This window comes from Artibeus jamaicensis, unplaced genomic scaffold (assembly GCF_021234435.1).
Source record: "Artibeus jamaicensis isolate MK-2021 breed Jamaican fruit bat unplaced genomic scaffold, CSHL_Jam_final scaffold_1964, whole genome shotgun sequence".
Lineage (NCBI taxonomy): Eukaryota > Metazoa > Chordata > Mammalia > Chiroptera > Phyllostomidae > Artibeus > Artibeus jamaicensis.
In genome coordinates, this window is record NW_026522030.1 from 33,629,065 (window position 1) to 33,649,937 (window position 20,873).

Genomic DNA, 20,873 nt, shown 5'->3' on the forward strand with positions numbered 1-20,873 from the left:
ACGGACGGACGGAGCTGGGGTGAAGTCCTGCCTTTTGCTTGAGCTGCATGTACTCGGGCAGATTCAGTCTGGCCCTTGGTGTTCTTATTTGTAGGGTGGATGTGAAAACAGACCCACCTCTTAGAGTCGTAAGGACCACCTGACAGGCTGCAGGTGGGCTGCGAGGCAGAGTCGGGTGAGACAGGGAGGACACAGTGGAAGTTATCTATTAGTATGTGAAAAGAGGCACCCAAAATTTTGAGTATGATTTTTAAAAACTGTAAAGGGGGATAAATATAATAGATTAAGGTGGGATTAGGATAATCCCCACTCCCGCAAACTATGGACAAGGTCATGGAGAGCCCCTGACCTTATGCTATAAATTGAGGGAGGATTTTCGGAGGTCAGCGATCTGGACTGACTTACTTTCTAGGCAGATTCCTTCAGTCACAGGGTGGATGTGAGGGGTCGGAACTGGAGCCAGAGAGACCACGTGAGAGACTGGCAGCAGATGGGGGAGTCCCGAGGACTAGCTGAATTAGTGGTGTCAGGATGGAAAAGAGGGCTTTTTAATCCCTACGGGTGGCTTATAAACAGCAGAAAGTTATTGCTCACAGTCCTGGAGAGTGCAAGTCTGAGATCAGGGGGCCGGCTTGGTTGGGCAGGGCCCTCTGCTGGGCTGCGACTCCTCACTGCGTCCTCGCCTGGTGGAAGCGGATCTCTGTGGGTCTCTTTATCAGAGCGGTAATCATGAGTGTTCCACCCTTATGCCCTAATCACCAAAAGGCCCTCCCTCCTAACACCATTGCCTTTGAGGTGAGGATTCCAGCATGTGAATTCAGGGGGACGCAGTCGGATATATTCAGACCACGGCAGAGGGGGTGAGTAAAGACCTATTTAGAAAGGGCAGTTCAGGGGAGTCAGGGGTTGGGTGTGGACCTAAGGAAGAAGTCAGGGTCCAGGGTGACTGTTAGGTCTCTGGCTGGGGTAATTAGGTGAAAGGCGGTGCCACCAGGATAAAGGATGCACACCAGGCATGGGAATGGAAGCAATGAGGCTTAGATTTGTGGAGCCTGAGACTCCTGTGGCACGTTTCAACAGAGGTGCCTGGGAGGGTTTTGGTGTATGAATCTGAAGCCCTGAGACAAGGTGTGAGCTGGGCAAGGGGACCTGGGAGTGGTGACCTACTGTAAGAAATCTGCTCATTGTCGAAAAGTGAAACTATGACAGAGGAAGTGATTATGCCCAGAAAGCAAGCTGACTAGGGAAACTGGGTGGGCTGAGGGACTCTAACCCTGAGAGGTGCCAACACGGACCCAGAGAGGAATATGCGTGGACAAGGCTGAACTGAACTGATCAGAGTCACATGAGGAAAACGAAAAGGTAGTATTGTGAGTTGAGTGAAGACAGAGTGAAAACTTAAGAAGAAGACATGTATTAACAAACAAATCAGTAATAATAGTAATTATAATAATAATAGTAAATAACCTAATACCATTAATCATCACTATTATATTTATCTCAGCTTTTTTTTCTTGGGATTGAATAGAGAGGGATTAGATGGTAGATGAATGTGTAGCTTCTGAAAAATATTCTAGATACTTTCAAAGGCTCTAGGATCTAATCATGAAGCTCTAATTTAACTTCAAAGCATAATCAATCAATGTTCCCTCTTGATGGAGTTATTTTACCAGCCTTGTTTTACATGGTCATTTTTGTTGAAGTCATTTCTGGAAGCTCAGAAATGAGGTGTGGGAGGGAGGGAAGAATATTTTCCTCAGGAAACTGGATAGTTGTTTGAAGAGGTGTGGAAAGGAGCTTTGGAGGATGTTTGCATGTTGCCTGTATCATTATGTAGAATTAAGTGGGCTGTGAAAGTGGAAGAGGCAAACACAGTAAGGCTGATTTATGTCTGACGTTCTCTGTTTCGAAACTCTGTCTGCTCTTTGACCTCACAGTGTAAGTCAGTGCTTCCCCCTCTGTTCTGTGGAGTAAGATGTTTATTAGGTATTTCTCCATATTAAGCATGTTTGGTTGCATTGTATTTAGGACATGCTACATTTTCTAGAAAGTTCAAGCACTGGAACATGCCATGCAGCGTGACTTAGTAGAGAGTTAGAGTTCGAGCAGATCTGTCATTGTTTGGCTGTGAAACCTTATAGAGGAACATTTGTGTTTAAATACCTCCCTGTATGGGAGATGCTGATGTGACTCACTTAGTACTTCATGGGACTCTGGGACTCCTCTCCTCCCTCACCACCTCCCTCAAAACAAAACAAAACAAAGCCAAAGAACTGTGCCCAGACCCTAGACGAGCCGCTGGAGCGCCATGTGTCACCATCGTGAGACTGGCCATGGGACCTCTCTTCTTTTCATGAAAGGGACATGGTAATGGCTCCCTTCTAGAGTTGGCATGAGGGCAAATAAAATGATAATGGAGAGCCTTCGTAGAATGCCTGGCACATAGTGACCACTCCGTGATATCATAATTGTTGTGATGATTATAATTATACTTGTTATAATCTCATTTGAAAATACCTTGTCCGAAGGCCCACAATAAAAGAATAACTACCCTGGTCTTACCTCCACCCTCAAACCTTGCACAGGGGGAACTAAAGTGATAAGAATGTGTTTTACATGTCAGAATGGCTGAAAGGATGGATTAATGTAGTTTGCGGTTGAGGAATATAATAAAAGTACGTTTCACAGAGCATAATGCTTTGGAAAATAAGTGCCTATAAAAGCAAGAGGACCCGATTTGCAGATGACCAGGTTATTTGTCTAGCGGGTCTCCATTGTAGCCCACTACCTGTTGCTGTGAATAGGGGCTGGCTTCTATTGTGTCCGTACGCTGGGACTGCTGCTAATGGAGCTTAATGAGTCTCCATTACTGCTGCTCAGGCCGTACTGTTTTTGAATTAGATAAAACAGTGCACTGGATGGAGAGGCTCTAATTAAGCATATTTGGAAGGGAGTGTACATATATTTTGAGCTCTTTCCCTCATTAGCCTTGTTAATTCTAGTTTGGCAGGTTCCAGAAGGTCAGGAAGCATTTGTTAAGCCTCTATTGAGTTATAGAAGTTGAATTCTATAGCAGGCATAAGAAAGAGAAGGTTCCACGCATCTAGACTGTAATAAAATGGAAAATGCCACCCCCTGTATTATTTGCTATGTGAAAAGCTCCCAGAAAGAAGAAGTGGGAGATTTCTCAACCAGGTGACTTGAGGGGCTCTCAAGGGAGGGGGTGTCTAACACGCCTTGGGGACGTGCCTGCTAAAGCTCTTCACGGTGTGATCCCCGCTTCTCCCAGTTCCCGAATAAGACGGGAGATCATTTTTGATTTCTGCGTCTGTTGTATCAGCCATGAGACTGTTGGTTAGATTCCCTCTCTTGCTGCTTTTTACTTTATTCCCTATTTCTCAAAGATTTTTATTATTGAGAAATTGTGAAGTTTAGTCCCTACTCCAAATAAAAGACTCCAGAGTCCACTGTGGACCAAAATTTTGGTCTTTCTTTTCCATTTAGTCTTTTAGATATTTTTAGTTAAAATTATACAGGTTTGTATTTTGTCCCACCTTCCACCTTATACATCAAATACTTCTTCAAATAATTAAACACTTTTTGTAAAAGTACTTTTAACTTTTGTTTTTCTACTTATGAAGTTTTTTATACTATATTTAAAAATATATAATTCAGAATATAACAGATATCTGCATCCCCACCCTTACCATCAGAAATAGCCAAAGGAAATTATTATCAACAATATAAATATGATTTTAATGGCTTCATAATATTTTACCTCATAATGTAAAGAGTATATGTGTACTTCGAAGTAGTGAAGTTCTTTATGTGTGTTGCCTAATTGAATGCTCCGATGTTTCATCTTTATCTGCTTACCCTGTGCGGTTGAATGTTTTATCTTTCGCATTTTATATTTTGTGAGTTGTCTGTTCACGTCTTTTGCAGTCTTTGTCATTTTTTCACAATAATTTGTAAAAGCTTTTGATTTATTAAGGGGTACAATTACTTCATCCTACTTGTTAGAATAAGTTTCAGCTAAATTTTTTGTTCTAAAAATTTGTATTATATTTTTACGTGTATGAGTTTGTTTTTATGTAACCAAAGCTGATATATTCTGTAATTTATTCTATTCATTATGAGGCTTAGACAACTGTATTCGTTTCCTAAGGTTGCTGTACAGAGCACCAAAAACTGGGGGTTTTATAAGAACAGAAATTTATTGTTTCATAGTTCTGGAGGTTAGAAGTCCAAAATCAAGGTGTTGGCAGGGCCATGCTTTCTCCGATGGCTTTAGGGGAGCTTACCTCCTCCAGCGCCTACGTGTTTGTGATAAACCCTGCTGTCTCGGTTTTGTGGATGCACCGTTCCAGGTGTGGGGCAGTCTTCTCCCTGGGTATCTTCAGATCATCTTTCTTCTGCATCCAAATTTCCCCTTTTTATAAGGACACTGGTCATATTGACTTAGGGACCACTCTCATGACCTCATTTTAACTTGATTACCTCTGTAAAGACCCCATTTTTCCAAATACGGTCACATTCTTGGAGCACTGGGGGTAAGGACTTGAGTGCGTCTCTTTTGGCAAACACAAAATAAAACCCACCCCATACTGAGATATTTACAGAGGTATATACAGATAAATATTAACCAATATTCTCTTTCTTTATCTTTCTCTAAATAAATCAATTGTTACATTTAATGTGACCCTACTTGCAATTTAGTTCTATACTTGTATAGTGAAGTGGTTTTTTTTTTTTTTTTTTTTTGACATAAATCAGTGACTGGGCACCATAGTGTTGGATTAAATTACTCAAAATAATTTTCAAAAATTTGCCTAAGGTTTTTTTCTGAACATAGATCTCTTAAAGTATATTTTGTTTGAAACTTGGAAAGCCTATTTGAACTGTAGATTTGGAATTTTTTTAAAGATCTATAAAATCTTTTTTAAAATTGCATATTTGTTTATTGATGCTGTTCCTATCATTCTGGTTTTTTCCTTAGGATCTCATTTCCTTATCACAGTTGCCAATAGGAGATGTCCAAGTGTTTGTTACATAAATTAATGAATATATAGGTTAATACAAATGGGCTGATTGGTGACATGATTGGAGGGGTAACTAATAGAAAGCTGGAACTATGGCTCTGAAATATTAGAAATAATGGCTAATGTAGATTTGTAGTTTTTCTGCATTGGGGTGATCATGGAAGTTACAGCAATGGGTGAGATCACCTGGAATAAAGGTATATATTGGAGACAAAAGGTGGCAGAAGACACACCTAACCTGGGGAACCAACGTTGGTTGAGAAGCCATGTAAGGATGGAAAAAGGACAGGAAAAGACTAAGGCAAATTCCCACTGGCTTAATGTGTTTATTGGTGTTCTTCCTCCCTTCACTATTAGGGTTACGGAGATGTACTTCCAACTGAAAGAAACGAATGAAAAAGTGTCTTTTATAAAGGACTCCTTACTGTCTTTGGACAGCCAGGTGGGACACCTGCAAGACCTCTCTGCCCTAACAGTGGATGCCCTAAATGTCCTTTCTGCTGTTGACACCATACAAGAGGATGAGGCTCTGCGGGCCAACAGCAAGCTTTCTACGGGCAGAAAACTTTCCCACAGCTGGAGCAATGTCATCTGTGCAGAGGTTCTAGGCAGCCTGGAAGAGTCCGGGCAGAAGAAATTCCAGTATTATAGCGTGCCTTCTACTTTGCTGCAGAGCCTGGCCAGAAGCCGGCATCCCCCGAGAGTGCAGAGGGGGCCCCTTCTTGAGATGACAGACAGTCAGAGACAGACTTCAAATGTAAGCAATGACCAGGAAGAGCAAGGAACAGGAAATAGGATAGTTGCTACTTGCCTTGGCAGGCAAACACACCCAAAGTATGGCCAGTTTCTTCTGGTCCCTTCTTATCTAAAGCAAGTTCCTTTTTCTGCAGAAATTGACTTGCCTCTGTCTAGACTATCTGTGGAAGCAGGTACAGGTGTGCGGGCAACTGAACTGGTCACCCAGAATGGAGTCCCTGCTCAAGTGACTTGGCAGACCCCAGGCATCTCAGCCCAGGGCTCAGTGGCTGAACACAAGGAGCAGCACGAGCCTACTGTTCAAATACCAGCCAGACAAGAGAGGGGAGAGCAAGTTCTAAACACTTTGCTTTGCACACCTGTACCCCTAAAAGCGTCCTCCCTACCTTGCCAAGCTGAGAGCATGCACACTGGAGGTGGATATGTGAACTGGGCATTTTCAGAAGGTGATGAAACTGGTGTATTTAGCATCAAGAAAAAATGGCACACCTGTTTGGCCTCCACTTGCAACAGTAAGTCCAAGGAGAGTGGACAGTGCCAGAGGCAGCTCTGGGGCAGATCCCTCTCTGATAACTCAGCAGCTCTGGCCCGGAGTAGTGATGGCCCGGAGGCGGGACCAGGGCTCCAGCCAAGCACACCCTTTTGGATCAGTCCTCTCCACAGAGACAGGGCCTTCATTAGGAGTCAGAGTTTGAAATTCCGCAAGGAGGAGAAATTGAAGATCTGTAAGATTAAAAGTAAGAAGTAAACACTTTTTAAAAAAATATATATATTTTATTGATTATGCCATTACAGTTGTTCTATTCCCCCCTTCATTCCCCTCCACCCTGCACACCAGCAGTAAACACTTTTAAAAAACGGTATTAAATTCTTTGAATTGCTACTATTTTTTAAAAGTCTGTGACTTTTAACTGTATTCTCATCCTCCCCATTCTCTCATCCTTTCAATAAAACAAATTAGTTCCCCCTGCCACCTTCAACTTTCTCATGTAACCCATTTCCCTGACAGGCTTTTCAAGATCTTCAGAGGTAGGGCAGTCAGCATGGACCAAAGCAAAAATGCTCACTAAGGACCGGAGACCATCAAAGAGCAAGAAGAAAACCCAAGGACTGCAGGTGCCAGTAGGTATCTTTTATGTTTTTGGCAATTGAGGGAGTAGCCAATCTTAGCTTGTTTTGTCTTTATTCGAAGGTGTCACATCCACAAATTAACGTTGTGAAGATAGAGATTTAAGAGTCATTGGGCTGGATGTGCCACAATTCATTTCTCAGCTCACATGGTGAAGGACATGTATCTTCTTTTCAGTTTTTGGCTGTTCCAGGCAAAGCTGTTGTGAATGTTGTGCACATGGGGATAGAAGTTTCAGTTTCCCTCTGGTAAATTTTGGGAGTGGAATGTCAGAGGCGTGTTGTAAGCAGTTGTTTCATTTTGGAAGAAACTTCTGAACCACTTTCTGAAGCGATCGTATCCTTTCCCATCCCCACCAGTCTGACCAGTAGCTCACAGCAGCCCAAGGACCCGCATCCTAGCCAGCCCTCAGTGAACTCGGGCCACTCAGTGTTAGCCTGGTCCCTGGGTTGCGGTGGTGTCTACTAGAGGCTTGGTTTGCATTCACAGTAACTGGTGCTGCGCGGGATCTTTTCAGGTGCGGATTGGCCACCCATGGAGTTTTTTGGTGATACGCCTGTTCAAATCTTTTGTCCATCAAAAAAATTGGGCTGTTATTAAGTTGAAGATTTTTTTAAACTATATTTTACATTTAAGCCCATTGTTGGATATATGTTTTGAGAATATTTTCTCTCAGTTGGTGGCTTGCTTTTTACTTTCCTAAATGTCCTTTGAAGCATATACATTATCATTTTGATGAAGTCTGATTTCAGTTTTTCTTTTATCGATATGCTTTTTATATGGCATTAAAGACATTTTTTCAAATGCAAGATCCTTAAGTTTATCTTTTATTTTCTTCTTGGAGTTTTATAGTTTTTGCTCTTAGATTTAGATCTAGCACCCATTTTGAGTTAATTTTTGTACATGGTGATAGGTAATGTTTGTGGTTCTTTCTTTAAATACAGATTTAAAGACAAATTTTTCAATTTTTTTTTTTTTGTAAAAAGTCGATCAATTTTTTTCCTATTGAGTTATGTCAACCTAGGAATTTTCTAACAGGAATTCCCAATTTGGGGTGCAATGAAGAAGAAAACATTATTCAGTGCAAACAGCTCAATTATGAAGCAGCATGGCTATGAGACAGCATGACCGTGAGGAGGCCCTGGTGTGGGGCCCCTTTCTGGCTAGACAGCTCCGCTCTGCTCACCTGCTCCAGTCTGGTTTGGTCCGCTCTGCTCCTTTGCTTGTCTGCTCTGCTTTGCTCTGGAAAGACCGCTTGGGTATTTCCGCTTCAGCAGAGGAAGTGCAGGCTTCAGTCTTCAGTGAAATGGGAAAGTGTGTTCTCTGAGCCAGAGGGGAGCTGACTTAGAAGCCTCTGCCCCTGGCCCCTGATTGGTCTGTCCTCACACAAATGAGGACTCTAAAGTCTCATGATTTGAATGGTCTAAAAAGCGCGATTTTGACTGGTCAGAATAGAGCTGGTCTGATTAGTTGGTGAAGATGCTGATGGGGGCTATCACTGTGCAGATCTAATTGGATGGGGAAAGCTTCAGTCCTATTGGTTGAAATACAATCCGAGGAACTCTAATAAAGGGTGGTGCAGATGCTAGAAACACAGCACAAGAAGGCAGTTCAGTGCAGGAGGCAGGTTGCTTAATGCAGGCTTCTTCTTCAAGTATGGTTTGCACAAGAGGCCCCTGTGTAGAAATGGTGGAGAGGCTGTTTTTAAAATTTGAGCCCAGTTAGCCACCAGAAATGATTTATAGTAGGCATCTTCTTTCTCTGAGTCCACAGTTATAATAGGGAATTATTGCACATTTTTGGAAATTAATTGAACAAAAATTCATTGACCGTGTAGATCCACAACATATGTGAATCTATTTCTGGGCTCCATTCTATTCTATTTTTTTTTGTCTATTTATTCCAATGTCACACTAGCTCAAATATCATAACATTATTTTATAATAAGTGTTGAAAACATGTATTGAAATCAGTATTATTTTCTGTAAATGAAGATAGTTTTACTTTTTCCTTTCCAATCCGGATGTGTTTTATTTTTTTTTTCTTGCCTGGTTACACTGACCAGAGCCTCTAATATAATACTGAGTAGCAGTGGTGAGAGCAGATATTCTTTCCTTGTTTCTGCTCTTAGGAGAAAAACCTTTACTAGTCTTTTACCAGGAAGTAATGATTTACTTCCATTTTAGCTGTGGGTTTTTATGTAGATGTCCTGCCTCAGGTTGAAGAACTTCCTTTCTATTTCTTATTTTTAAGCATTTTTATCATTAATGGAAGTTGGCATTTGTCAAATGCTTTTCCTGCATCTACCTCTATGATCAGATGATTTTCCATTTTATTATGTTAATATAATGAATTATATTAATCAGTTTCATAATGTTAGAATTAATGTTTAGAATATTAGTCTTTCTGGTATGAACCCCACCTGGTCATGAGGTATTATCTTTCTTACATGCATTTTACTATTCATTTTGCTGAAATCTTGATAAGACTTTTTGCATCTGTATTCCGGAGAAATATTTGTCTTTAGATCTCTTTTCTTGTAATGTGTTTGTCCAGTTTTGGTATCAGGAGGGTTCTAGGTTTACTAACTGAGTTGAAAAGTGTTCGCCTTTCTTCAGTTTTCTGAGTGAGTTTGTATAGAATTGATATGATTTCAATCTTAATTATGTAGTACAATTAATCATTGAAGTCATCTTTGCAGGAAAGTTTTAACCTACAAATTCAATTTGCATAAGGCGGTTCAGGTTATCTGATTCTTTCTGAGTGGGCTTTGTTTGTATCTTCCAAGGAATCTGTCCACTCTACCTGAGGTATTGAATTTATTGGCGTAAAGTGTTTATAGTGTTTATCTTATCCTTTTACTGTCTGTAGGATCTGCGGTGACATCACTTCACTCATTCCTCATATTTTTATGTTTGTGGGTTTTTTTTTGGTCTCATGATCATTTTGGCTACAGTTTTTCTGTTTTATTGATCTTTTCAAAGAATCAACTCTTGGTTTCATTGATTTTTCTCTGTTGATTTCTGCTCTTATCCTTATTGTTTCTTCTGTTTTGTTTACTTTGGGTTTAATTTTTCTCTCTTTTTTTATTGTAGTTTGTTCAGGTAGAAACTTTGGTTATTGATTTGAGACTTTCTTCTTTTCCAGTACAGGCATTTAGTGCTATGAAATTCCATGTAATCATTGTTTTAGCTATATCTTGTAAATTCTGATGTATTGTGTTTTTATTTTCATTTAATGAATCTTTTAATTTATTGTTAGGCAGCCTTAGATCTGAGTCAGCTATTCTAGGACTTCACCTTTCATAATGTTAATGCCCTGCTTCATTTTTCTATTCTACATATCTTTTTTTTAAAGATTATTTGTTTATTTTTAGAGAGAGGGTAAGGGAGGGAGAAAGAGAGGGAGAGAAACATCAATGCATGTTTGCCTCTTACACACTCCCTACTGGGGACCTGGCCCACATCCCAGGCATGTGCCCTGACTGAGAATCAAAGCAGAGACCCTCTGGTTTGCAGGCCTGCACTCATGAGCCACACCAGCCAGGGCTCATATTTTAAATGTAGTTTTCGTATAATAATCTCAATGCATTTTTTAGTATTATTACTTTTATGTTTTAATTTTATTTTTCAATTACAGTTTACATTCAGTATTGTTTTTTATTAGTTTCAGGTGTAGTATAGTGGTTAGACAATCATATACTTTACAAAGTGTTCCTCCCAATATGTTCAGTACCCACCCAGCACCACACATAGTTAGTACAATATTATTGACACTGTTCCTTATGCTGTACTTTCCACCCCTGTGATCTTGATGCATATTTATTTATTATTAAGAAAGGAAGGGAGGGAAAAAGACAGGGAGGGAAAGAAAATATCGATGTGAGAGAGAAACATTGACTGGTTGCCTCCCATATGCATGTGCCCCAACCGAGACCAAACCCATAAGCTCTGTTTAGAATGAGTGGTTGAAGCAAAGAGATGAATATTTAAAAAATGATGTGAAATCACCTTTTGGGGAAGAGATTTAGCTTGCTAGAGAAGGCTCTTTCAGAGAAAATGCCATGAGTTGCTGGAATCCTATAAAATATAAATGAAAGTAGATTTATTCTTTTTTGAAAGAGTGAAAAAATGGCCAGATTTCAACTAGGAAACGCAACTCAGTTCAAGTACTAATAACTTGCATTTACTTATTGCTCTGTGGTTTCTCAATTACCCCATTTCTTCTCTGTCCCTGGGAAGTCACATAAGGCACCATTATTGTTGGCTGTCTATTATTTTAATGATAAAGGGAATGGGACTCATAGACATTAAGTAATTTGTCCAAGTTCATGTAGCTGCTAAGTGTCAGAGTGAGAATTGCAACACAAGTTCTTTTGGGTCCAAGCCTTGTGCTTTTTTTCCCTCTGTATTACTCACTTTCAAGTTGTGGTCTCTTATCAGCATGGAAACTTACTAGAGATTCACGTTTTCCCTCCCCCCAGGCCCGTGGCATCATGGACTGTGGGGGAGCGGACCAGGGATCTGTGTTGTAACGCCCCCCTGGGTGGTTCTGACGCACACCTGTATTTGAGAAACCCTACATCCCACCCCGGTTCTCGATCATGACGGTGATTAGGAAAGTCACACACATGCTTGTGAGCTGTCAGCGTGAGTCCTGGGAGTTCAGGGCTCCCTGTTTATTCTAATGTGCAGCCAGTGTTAACCACCAGTGCTCTTCACCACGGTCCTTCTGTTAATGTGACAGTGTTTTCAGATTACTGTCACTGTTTTCCACTGAGTGTCTTTGTCTCCAGGTCATAACGATCGATGCCTGCTTCCAAAGTGACAAGTCGAATTCAGAGCCCGGAGAAAATACCATCTCCAAAGAAGGGAGGAGCGAGAAGAACTGGCTGACAGTGTCTAAATGCAGTCAGTTAAGTATGTGACAGTGCGCTCTTGGATCCCAAGGCCTCTGGTAGAGTCTCCCCAAGCTCTGGTCTTTAGAGCACAGGGTCCCTGAAGTTGTTTCAGGGGGAGAGGAGGGAATGAGAGGGTGGCAACACCCATTAGCAAAATAGCTTTTTTCCTTTCTAAAGTTTTTTTGAAAGGGACAAAATTTTCATGTGTTTAATGAAATAGTTGTCACAATCTAGAAAAGAAAAATGAAGACTTAGATAACCTTTTTCATTCAGAGCTGTTGAACCTGTCTCAGTGTTCATTAAGTCTGATTTATGGACCAGACGGGTATCTAATTTTATAGTCTTAGGTTCATGTTACATTAATATGGACACTTACAAAGAGCTCAGTGGATTGAGTTGTAGCTGGTTATATACTACTGCTCACAAATAATGTTTATTCCATGGCCAAGTATCTCTTAAGCTTAATAATAATGGTGTGTGTTGAGTGTAGAAGATGGGCCAACTAGGTAGGAATGAAAACTATGCTCTAGGCACAGAAAGTAAAATAAGCCTGGACTGGTAAAACGAGGGCAGTCTATGAAAAGAATTGAGAGCAGTAATCACAACTTTGAACCTCTTGCATTTACATAACAAGAGAATTTACTGATCTTTAAATAGAAGAGGCTATGTGATTAAGCACTGAGGAGGATTTAAAATTATTTGAAACAACAAACTTAAGGTACCAATGGCCAGTGTATGAAAACCATGCTGTTACGCTTCTTTAAAGCTTCTGTAGGCTTGCTCTTACGGTCTCCACCCAAGGGGCAGTGGCCAGGGGTGCTGCTGGGCATCCTGTTGTACTTGGGCAGCCCCACTCCCCACGAGGGGCCATTCTGCCAAGAATGTCACTGTCAAGATTGAGAAACCCTGATTTATATTTTAAAAAGTACTCAATTGTTTGTTAAACCACTGACAGTCAAGTGGGCCATTAAGTGGAAAGAGACATTCAAAATTAAATTAGTCAGAACAACCTCAATTTACAGATATGGCTTGAGAGCTTAATTATCTTGTCTTAAATCACACAGTTTACCAGAGCCCATAATTTTGAATAAATCAAATCCCATACCTAAAGATATGATTCTAGGACCAATTATCAATGTATTCATTTCATTAATGTATACTTATACTATGCATATATTATATATATTTTAATAAATTCTCTGATATTTAGGTAATTATATATCATTCTCCCTTAAATTAAGTTCTTTTTAAATTGAGATATAATTGACATATAACATTGTATTCCTTTTTGGTGTACAACATAATGATTTGATATAATATATTGTAAAATAATTACCACAAGTTTAGTTAACATTCATCACCCCGCAGAAACAACTTTTTTTTTTTTCCTGTGAAGAGAACTTTTAAGATTCACTCTCCTGGCAACTTCCCAATGTACAGGACAGTGTCACTACCTGGACGTGGTTGTCGCTCGACCACCTTCGCCCGTCTCACCCACTCTCTTCCCCTTCAGATCATCTAAGTTCCTTCCTGTGAATTTCACACAGAGAAGGATGGGGCGGCAGGGGGGCCTGAGAAAGAGCCTCATTGAGTCCCACGGTCGGAGGAGAGAGGGGACCTAGGGAAATGGGGCCAGGTGCCCGGCTAATCGCAGGGAGTGAGGTGGCCCAGTGTCTTCCTTGAAGCACATTGTGAGTTGGGTATCCTATTCTTTTTTAATCCTAAGTTGAGTTAATTGAAAGATAATTTGAAAGTAAATAAAAGTTTGAGGGTGGAGAGATGCCATCGGGTAGCCCTCTTTAAATCAAAGTTCTGAGGAAGTTAACAATGAAGAGGAAAAGTATATTTTTAGCTTTTTTATAGGTATTTAATTTAAATTATAATACTCTTCTATTACTGCAACCATGTTATCAGGACTTTAGAATATTATAGCAAATAACATGAAATTTTGTGATTTTCTAATAGGTTTTTCATACTTCTTGTATACTTTTTCCCCAGCACAAAATCACTAGGGAAACAGCTGCTATCTCTTGTGTTCAGTCAGGGACTCTTAATAGGTTTTATTCTCAAAAATAATTTAACCACCAGATGCCAGTGACCCTGTAGGTACCAAGTCTAAAAAAAAAATAACAATAATGATCCTCATCATCCTTTTAAAGAAAAGTCTAAAACTTAAATCTATTTGCTGGCATTTCTTTCTGTCTTTTGTTTATGTTCTTTTGTCTTTAAATTTTTTATTATTATTTATTTATTTTTACATAGCACCCTAAGATGCTTGACAGAGTTGTTAAGGGAGGATTCCCAACAACTTGGAACTAAGATTTCACATATTTTATATAAAGCACAGGCAGAAGGGTGCAGGGGAAGGCGAATGTAAGAGACATACAGAAGGTGGTGTTTATAGGAAGACAGGTGTGGATAATTTAGTTCTTGACTTTGATAGAGAAATATAAATGTCACAAGTGTCAAGGTAACTGTCGAAGAGTAGAAATAGGATGTATAACTTTCAATGACTTGAGGAAAATAAGGGAAAAGGAATCCAGGTGAAACTTTCTCAAAAGGGAAAAAAAACCCTATTTTCAAATTTAGATGGATACACTGCATTCGGATCTTTCTATTTGGAAACTGGGTTTGAATGCACCGCATTTTCACGCATTCCCTAATTTTTTTCTTCTTAAGGTCTGGAACCTAGTATGTATCAGAAAATGAAAACTAAAGAAATTGAACGGCATGCTGTACAAGTTGGCGATTATCTGAAGCAGCCTCACGAGGTAAAAACGTTTTATTTGATACTTGGTAAAATAAGCATTCATGCACACTACGTAACTCTGTGACTGTCCGTTTTAGCTTTGTTTCTCTTAATTGGCTTCTACATGTTCCATTTAAATCTTTGCTTTAATATTTGCTCAGTGTTTTTTCTCCTATCTCCACACTGGATGCTTCCCTGGTTCTTCTTTATGCAGTTTGTCTAGTTACCCAATAATTTATCCTGCACATTTTTAGCATGAAAGAGAAAGAACTCGGGAATTTTTCAAACTGTTTTCAAATATATGAAAGCTGCCACTTGGAAGTAAAATAAGGTATTTTCAATATGCCTTTAAGCGGTACAGCTAGAATCAACATGTAGAAGCAACTGGGAGACAGATTTCAGCCCCGTCTGAGGAGGGATTTTTAGCAAGTGGAGCTTTCCAGGGATGGAATGGTTTATCTGTGAAAGTGCCAAGTTCCTCACTTAGCGTGGTTCGTCAGACAGGCTGAGCAGACCTCTCTGCAGATGTGTGGGAGGGGAGGCAGGCATTGCAGGGCAAAGGACCCTCAGTGTTTCTCCAGCATGGGGGCTCTCCTGTTTCACAGCCTCTCTTTCTTACCATCTACAAAAATACGCCAGCTTTACTTCCCCAGGTTGAAGTGTGATCTAGCTAGTCTAACTCAAGAAATCTAATTTTGGTTTTGTTTGAGCATTATCTGCATGCACATGGGAACTATATGCACATTACCTGAATGAATGTATCCTAATGACCTTGGATGTTCCCATAGGAATGTAACCTGTGAAAGGTTTCGATAGTAAAATGTCAGATTACCTGGAGGTGATTGGAGGTGAGGACCTGTCTGCCCTGTCAGATCCGGGCCCTGCCACTTCGTAGGTTGCAAAGCTGTGTATGTCAGTTAACCTGTGGGCTTCAGTAGCTCTCTCACTACAATGGGGCTAATGCATCTTGTGAGATTATGGCCAGTGGGTAACAAAAATAACACCAGCAAAAATGCCTAGAGTAGTGCCCAGAGTGTACTAAGTTTTAAGAAATAATAGTTGAATCTGAACAGGAAATAGAATGAGATAATTTAGGGTAAAGTTATTCTAAATACTGAGCTGAAACAGTAACCTACTGAGGACTGGATGTAGGATGTAATGACTGATGTTTCCTGTCAGCGCTGACCTTCATCTCTCATTAACTGACTTTATACGTTCACTCTCATTTCTGTAAACACCCTCATCTATTACATTTGCTCTTTGCTGACACCGTAGAAGTATTTCATTCTGCTAAAGTCTGTCAACAACAGATTGAGTTACCCAGATTTTGTGCTAACATTATGCATCTTTCTAGCCGAGGTTTCGTATGTGTAGTACAAGAGTGATAGTGAGCTATAGGAAGGGGAGAAAAAGGGCTGTCCTTTCCAAGGAGTGCATTTTGCAAGCATGTTACTGGGAGCTTGGGGTGGGGGAGTGTTGGGGGAACATGTCATGACCTTTTTTTTCTGCTCAGGATCCACATAGAAGCTCTTGGTGGAATTCCTGGAGCACCTACCCTAACAGGAGTACCCTGTGAGTATTCCTAAATGTCTGTCTCCAGCATCTTTGGCTTGTCTTTGTTTAACTTGACTGGGAACATAGGTTTAATTTGATCAGAAAAGGAGAAAAAAGTGTTTGTCCCGTGATAATTTTTTTTTGTTAGCAAAGAATGAAAATCATTTATTCTCCAAACAAAGTTTTCCTGTTACTGGCTATAAGATCTCACCTCAGAGCCTTTTAAGAATATAGTGAAGCAAGTACTACAATGGCAAATAAACCATTTGTCTTTTTATGTCAAAGCACACATAGAATAATGAATCTCATCCTTTTTGATAAGATTGTGAAGTATACATTAAAGAGTAGAAATAAAGCTGTCTTGTTTAAAGAAAAAGACTGAGCTAAACACTTGATTTTTTTCTTTAGTTTTAAGAATAATTATTGTTTAACTTTTTCCTTTTGGTTTATGAGGTTGATCTTTTTTGTTGTTGTTTCTCAGTAATATCCTAAGTGTTTGTCAATGCAGTAACTCTTTGAGAAGTATGGAGACAGAGAGACAAAGATGGGAGGAGGGGAGAGAGAGGAGACAGAGAACTCACATGGTTGTAGACTTGAGTAGCCTGTAATTTTATTTATTTAGAGAAATAACATTTTAAAACAAAACGAATGAAGATCATTTTATTTTGTTTGTAGTGTTTTCTGGACTTTTCCAGTTATGTCATCAGATTCACTATCCATAGGAGCAGAATTGAAAACCATCTACTGTACAAAGGGCCAGCGATAGGAGCAGGTGGAAGGGGACTCTCAGTTTGCAGTCTCCTCCATTAGAGAAGACCTTTTGTCTGGAGCTCCTGTGAAGGTCTCTCTGTGCAAGCTGCCTCTGGACTTAAAGCGCACATGACTTTCTTCTCCCCAAGTTTCTGTAGTTTGTGCTCATGTGGAGCAGTGGGTTATTGCAGCATGAAATTAAACAATAATTGTAATTGTACTTTCTCCCCCAAGGACCTTAAATACTGGAGATATTCTTTGAATGCATTTACTCAGACTTGCCAGTGGCCACTTGTGCACTTGAGCAGGGCAAGTAACAATTTAAAGAGAGCTAATTTCAGCCCGTGAACATTTAGGGGCCATGCGTGCTAATGAAACTGATTTGTAAGCTTGTCTGGAGACATTCACAGAGTCATTTGTAGGCATCTGCTTTGCACAGTTCAGGAACCCTTTGGTTCAATTGATCCAGAACAATACAAGCACAGTTAAATCTTATATATGTTGTGTGATCACATAGCTAATTAAAACCGAAAACCACAACTGCTTTTCAGTTAGCTCAGGGCATACCTAGTAAATGAATTACATGCATATCAGTTGCTCATTTTTCTAATAAAATAATTATAAACCATTTCTCTATTGATAAAGGTAGGGGTCAAAGGTAACTGATCCTTTTATCTCAATGAAATGTATACACACATACATACATCTATGTAGAGACTCTGCATTGTCACTGTTCCTGTATCGTCACATACTTTTTCTTCTCTGATCACTGAAACATGTAAACCATGATCTAAATGACCTTAATTTTTCAACAGGTTGAGAAGTTCAAGTGGAGTCAGCAGTAAGTCTTTATACTTAAGCATTTTATTTTTTGTCTTATTAATAAGGTTTACTGTTCTGTTGGGATTTTTGTAGTTCTTGAAATTCTCCATGACTTTTGTCTATCATACAAAGTAGAAAGTTCGGTAGAAAAGTACAAAGTGTAATGTCTTTTTGCAGCTAAATCAGGGCTGATGTTTGGTTTAAAATCTTTCGAATTATACCTGTTTTTGATGGTGGTTTTCCAGTTTTTGCTGTGAGTGAGAGTATAACCACTGAGTTCATTTAGACCATCCGACTTCTCCTACTATAACGTTTTTACATAATTGCTCATTAAGAACCACTTGTAAGATCACACGTGGCTGCCTCTTCCTGTGCGTTTTCTGTAGGACTCTGACCCACACGGCTCCGTAGGGCTCAGTCATGTGAGACAACTCCCCGGTAAAGCCGCTCTCAGTAGTGAATCTCAAACTTCACCAAACCCCAGGAGCGCGTTGCCACTCTCTTCACGCTTTGGTGCAGATCGGGTACCTCTCTCCTCTGTGGTCTTGTTTCACTCTGCTTATTGGGTTTTCAGTATCCTCTTTGCAGCCAATTCCTCCTCCTCTACTTACAAACAAATTTAAGACATTTTTAATACAAAAGAAGAAGATAATCTTTTTTCTCATTTTTACCTAGCTTTTAAATTGCCATTCTTGTACCTCACCTCTAAATCAACTGAAACAGTATTAACGTTGGCTCGTCAGGCCACAGTGTCTGCCCCTACCATCCTACCGAAACTCCGAAGTCACATGACCTATTTTTAGTCTTCATCAAACTGGTGGCTTTTGATGTTGACTTCTTTGTCCATTTTGTAAGTTTCCATGAGACTCTTCTTCCCTGGTTGTTCTGTTTCTTTGTTGGCTGACCCTTGGTCTCTAATGGCCTCCTCTTCCTTCACCCACTCTGGACACCAGAGTCATTCCCAGTGCCTCCCATTCCGGCTCTCTAGACAGCCACTTGGCCTGCCGACTCTGTTTCCTGTACCCTGACCCTTACCCTGTCTCTTTTGCCACGTACCCCACTGCTCCTACCTGAAAGCCTCCTAAATAAAAAGTGCCTACTTTCTTTGCCCTTGATGTGTTAGCATTGCAGTTATTTTCTCTCCCTTTAAATTTTCTCACATTCCTGAATTATCCTTCTGAAGGATAAATCTCCACTTACATGGAAACATTCTATGGCTTCCCTTAACCTACAGGCTGTAAATTGCTTAGCCTTTGTCACTGATCCTGAAAGACTGGCCCTAGTCCACATTTCCAGGCTCATGTTCATGGACCCTTTCATCCACTGTCTCTGCCATGCGGAATGTGATACCCACTATAAACACCTCTGTGTGGTGTCTAGAAGGCACCTCAGACAAAACTGCACCTTGCTTCTCCTTCATCTGTCTGAGGACTGGTAACTCCACTCATTCAGTCGCTGAGGCCTCGTAGTCATGCTTATCTTCTGTTTTCTCAAGTGTTCATGTCTAGCCCATGAGGAAGTCCTTTAAAATATGTTAAGAATTCGATCTCTTTGCTGCCCCCACACACCACTCTTCATCCCTTGCCTGGATTCAGGACGGCCTCCAAACTGTTGCCTTCCATCCATTTCCAGAGACAGTCGGAATAGTGCTTCTAAATTGCAAGTCAAGTCAAGTCACTCTTTTGTTCAAATGGCGTTTCATCTCACTCTGTGAAAGTGAAGTCCAAAGAGTGTACAGGGCCTATGGATCCGCACCCCCTCCTCCAGATCTCCAGCCTCCTTTCCTCTCGGCACAGTGCACTCCGGCCACACTCCGCTTCTTAACTCAGCAGTACGGTCCTGCTCGGGGCATTTGCACTTGCTGTTACCTCTGCTGAGAATGCTCTCCATTTATCCCTGTGAGTCACCCCCTCTCTTCCTTTAGGTTTATACTCAAATTTTACCTTTTCAAAGAAGGCTTGCCTAACTGCCCTATGTAAATAGCAACCTTCCTATCCCCACCCTTCCTAACCCTCTTAACTTGATATATATGTAATATACCGTATACTTTATATGTTTCCTTTTTGTTTATTTTTATTTTCCCTTTACTAGAATGTAACCAGAGACTTTATCTGTATTCATTACTGTTATTTCTCTTGAGCAGAGACCAGTATCTGGTACATAGTAGGTATTCAATAAGTATGTACTGAATCGGTGCAAATGAGATCTCCTAGCTCCTTAAGTGGTAAAGTCAGGATTGAGACTTAGCTCTGTCCAAGTTAGGTGCCCATACTCTTTCAGGTATTTCACACCATTTTTCTATGAAGGTCCCACAGGCTTCTGTGACCACCTCTATTATATAACCTAGAAACCTGTGTTGTGGTTGCAGTTTACATGCCTTCGTCCCCCACTAATTCATATTTGCCTTTCTCTAGGGTGGGAGACTCATCGTATTCACATCGGTCATGCCACTCATTACCTAGAGGGGGAGGGGGGCACTTTTATTATTGTTATTAAACGAACTCTACAGGGAAGAGTCTTTTCTGCTGATCCTACTTTTTACCCAGCACCCCCAAAGGAAGGGGTTTTCGTTCCTTTTCTTATCCAACAGCAAGAAGCCAGAGAGCTCTATGAAATCAGCTCATTACACTGCGTACTCTGCTAGGTACACAGCAGTTATCACCACGAGACTGAAGTTCTCCACTTTCATTTTGATTTTATGAAGTGGCAAAACTGTTGCAGAGGGTTTCTCTGGAGCCTTGTAACTGAGGACTTGAGCCCATGACAGAGAGCCAGTTACACTCACGGGAGGCGATCCCAGCGCACAGCCCTCTGTAACCGAACAAACCCCTGGGAGCCACGTTCTCCACCGGCTCTTTGTTTCTGGTTATACCTCTGAATGTGTTTCCATCACTTTGTTGTCACTTCGGGTCAGTGAAGTGGTCTGCTAATAACTTGATATTAATAACGTCTTTATATGGGTACAGGGTCTTGGTAGGGAGCTCAGAGCATTGTGCTTCTGGGATGTCATGAAGTGTGATGGGCAGCAGAGCGCCTTCTGCAACCCAGAGGCATAATTGGTTCAGAGGAAATAGATCTTTGAGGCTAATATTACCTGTCTTTCTTCAATTCCCTGTATAAATATGTTTGGAGATATTGCATTGACGATTGGAAGCTGTCAGGATACCATGC

General features: G+C 40.5%; 1 protein-coding gene across 10 annotated transcripts in view; it reads left to right on the plus strand.

Moving 5' to 3' along the window:
• Positions 1-20,873, plus strand: part of TRPM6 (transient receptor potential cation channel subfamily M member 6) — a 156,357-nt gene that overhangs the window by 115,960 nt on the left and 19,524 nt on the right. For 9 of the 10 annotated variants that reach the window (XM_053656229.1, XM_053656233.1, XM_053656234.1 and 6 more), the window contains 6 exons: positions 5,400-6,535; positions 6,808-6,920; positions 11,723-11,846; positions 14,507-14,598; positions 16,090-16,148; positions 17,696-17,721. In XM_053656229.1, the coding sequence (XP_053512204.1) occupies positions 5,400-6,535; positions 6,808-6,920; positions 11,723-11,846; positions 14,507-14,598; positions 16,090-16,148; positions 17,696-17,721 (1,550 nt within the window). The remainder of the gene's footprint in view (positions 1-5,399; positions 6,536-6,807; positions 6,921-11,722; positions 11,847-14,506; positions 14,599-16,089; positions 16,149-17,695; positions 17,722-20,873) is intronic. The other variant, XM_053656232.1, reaches the window with a different exon arrangement.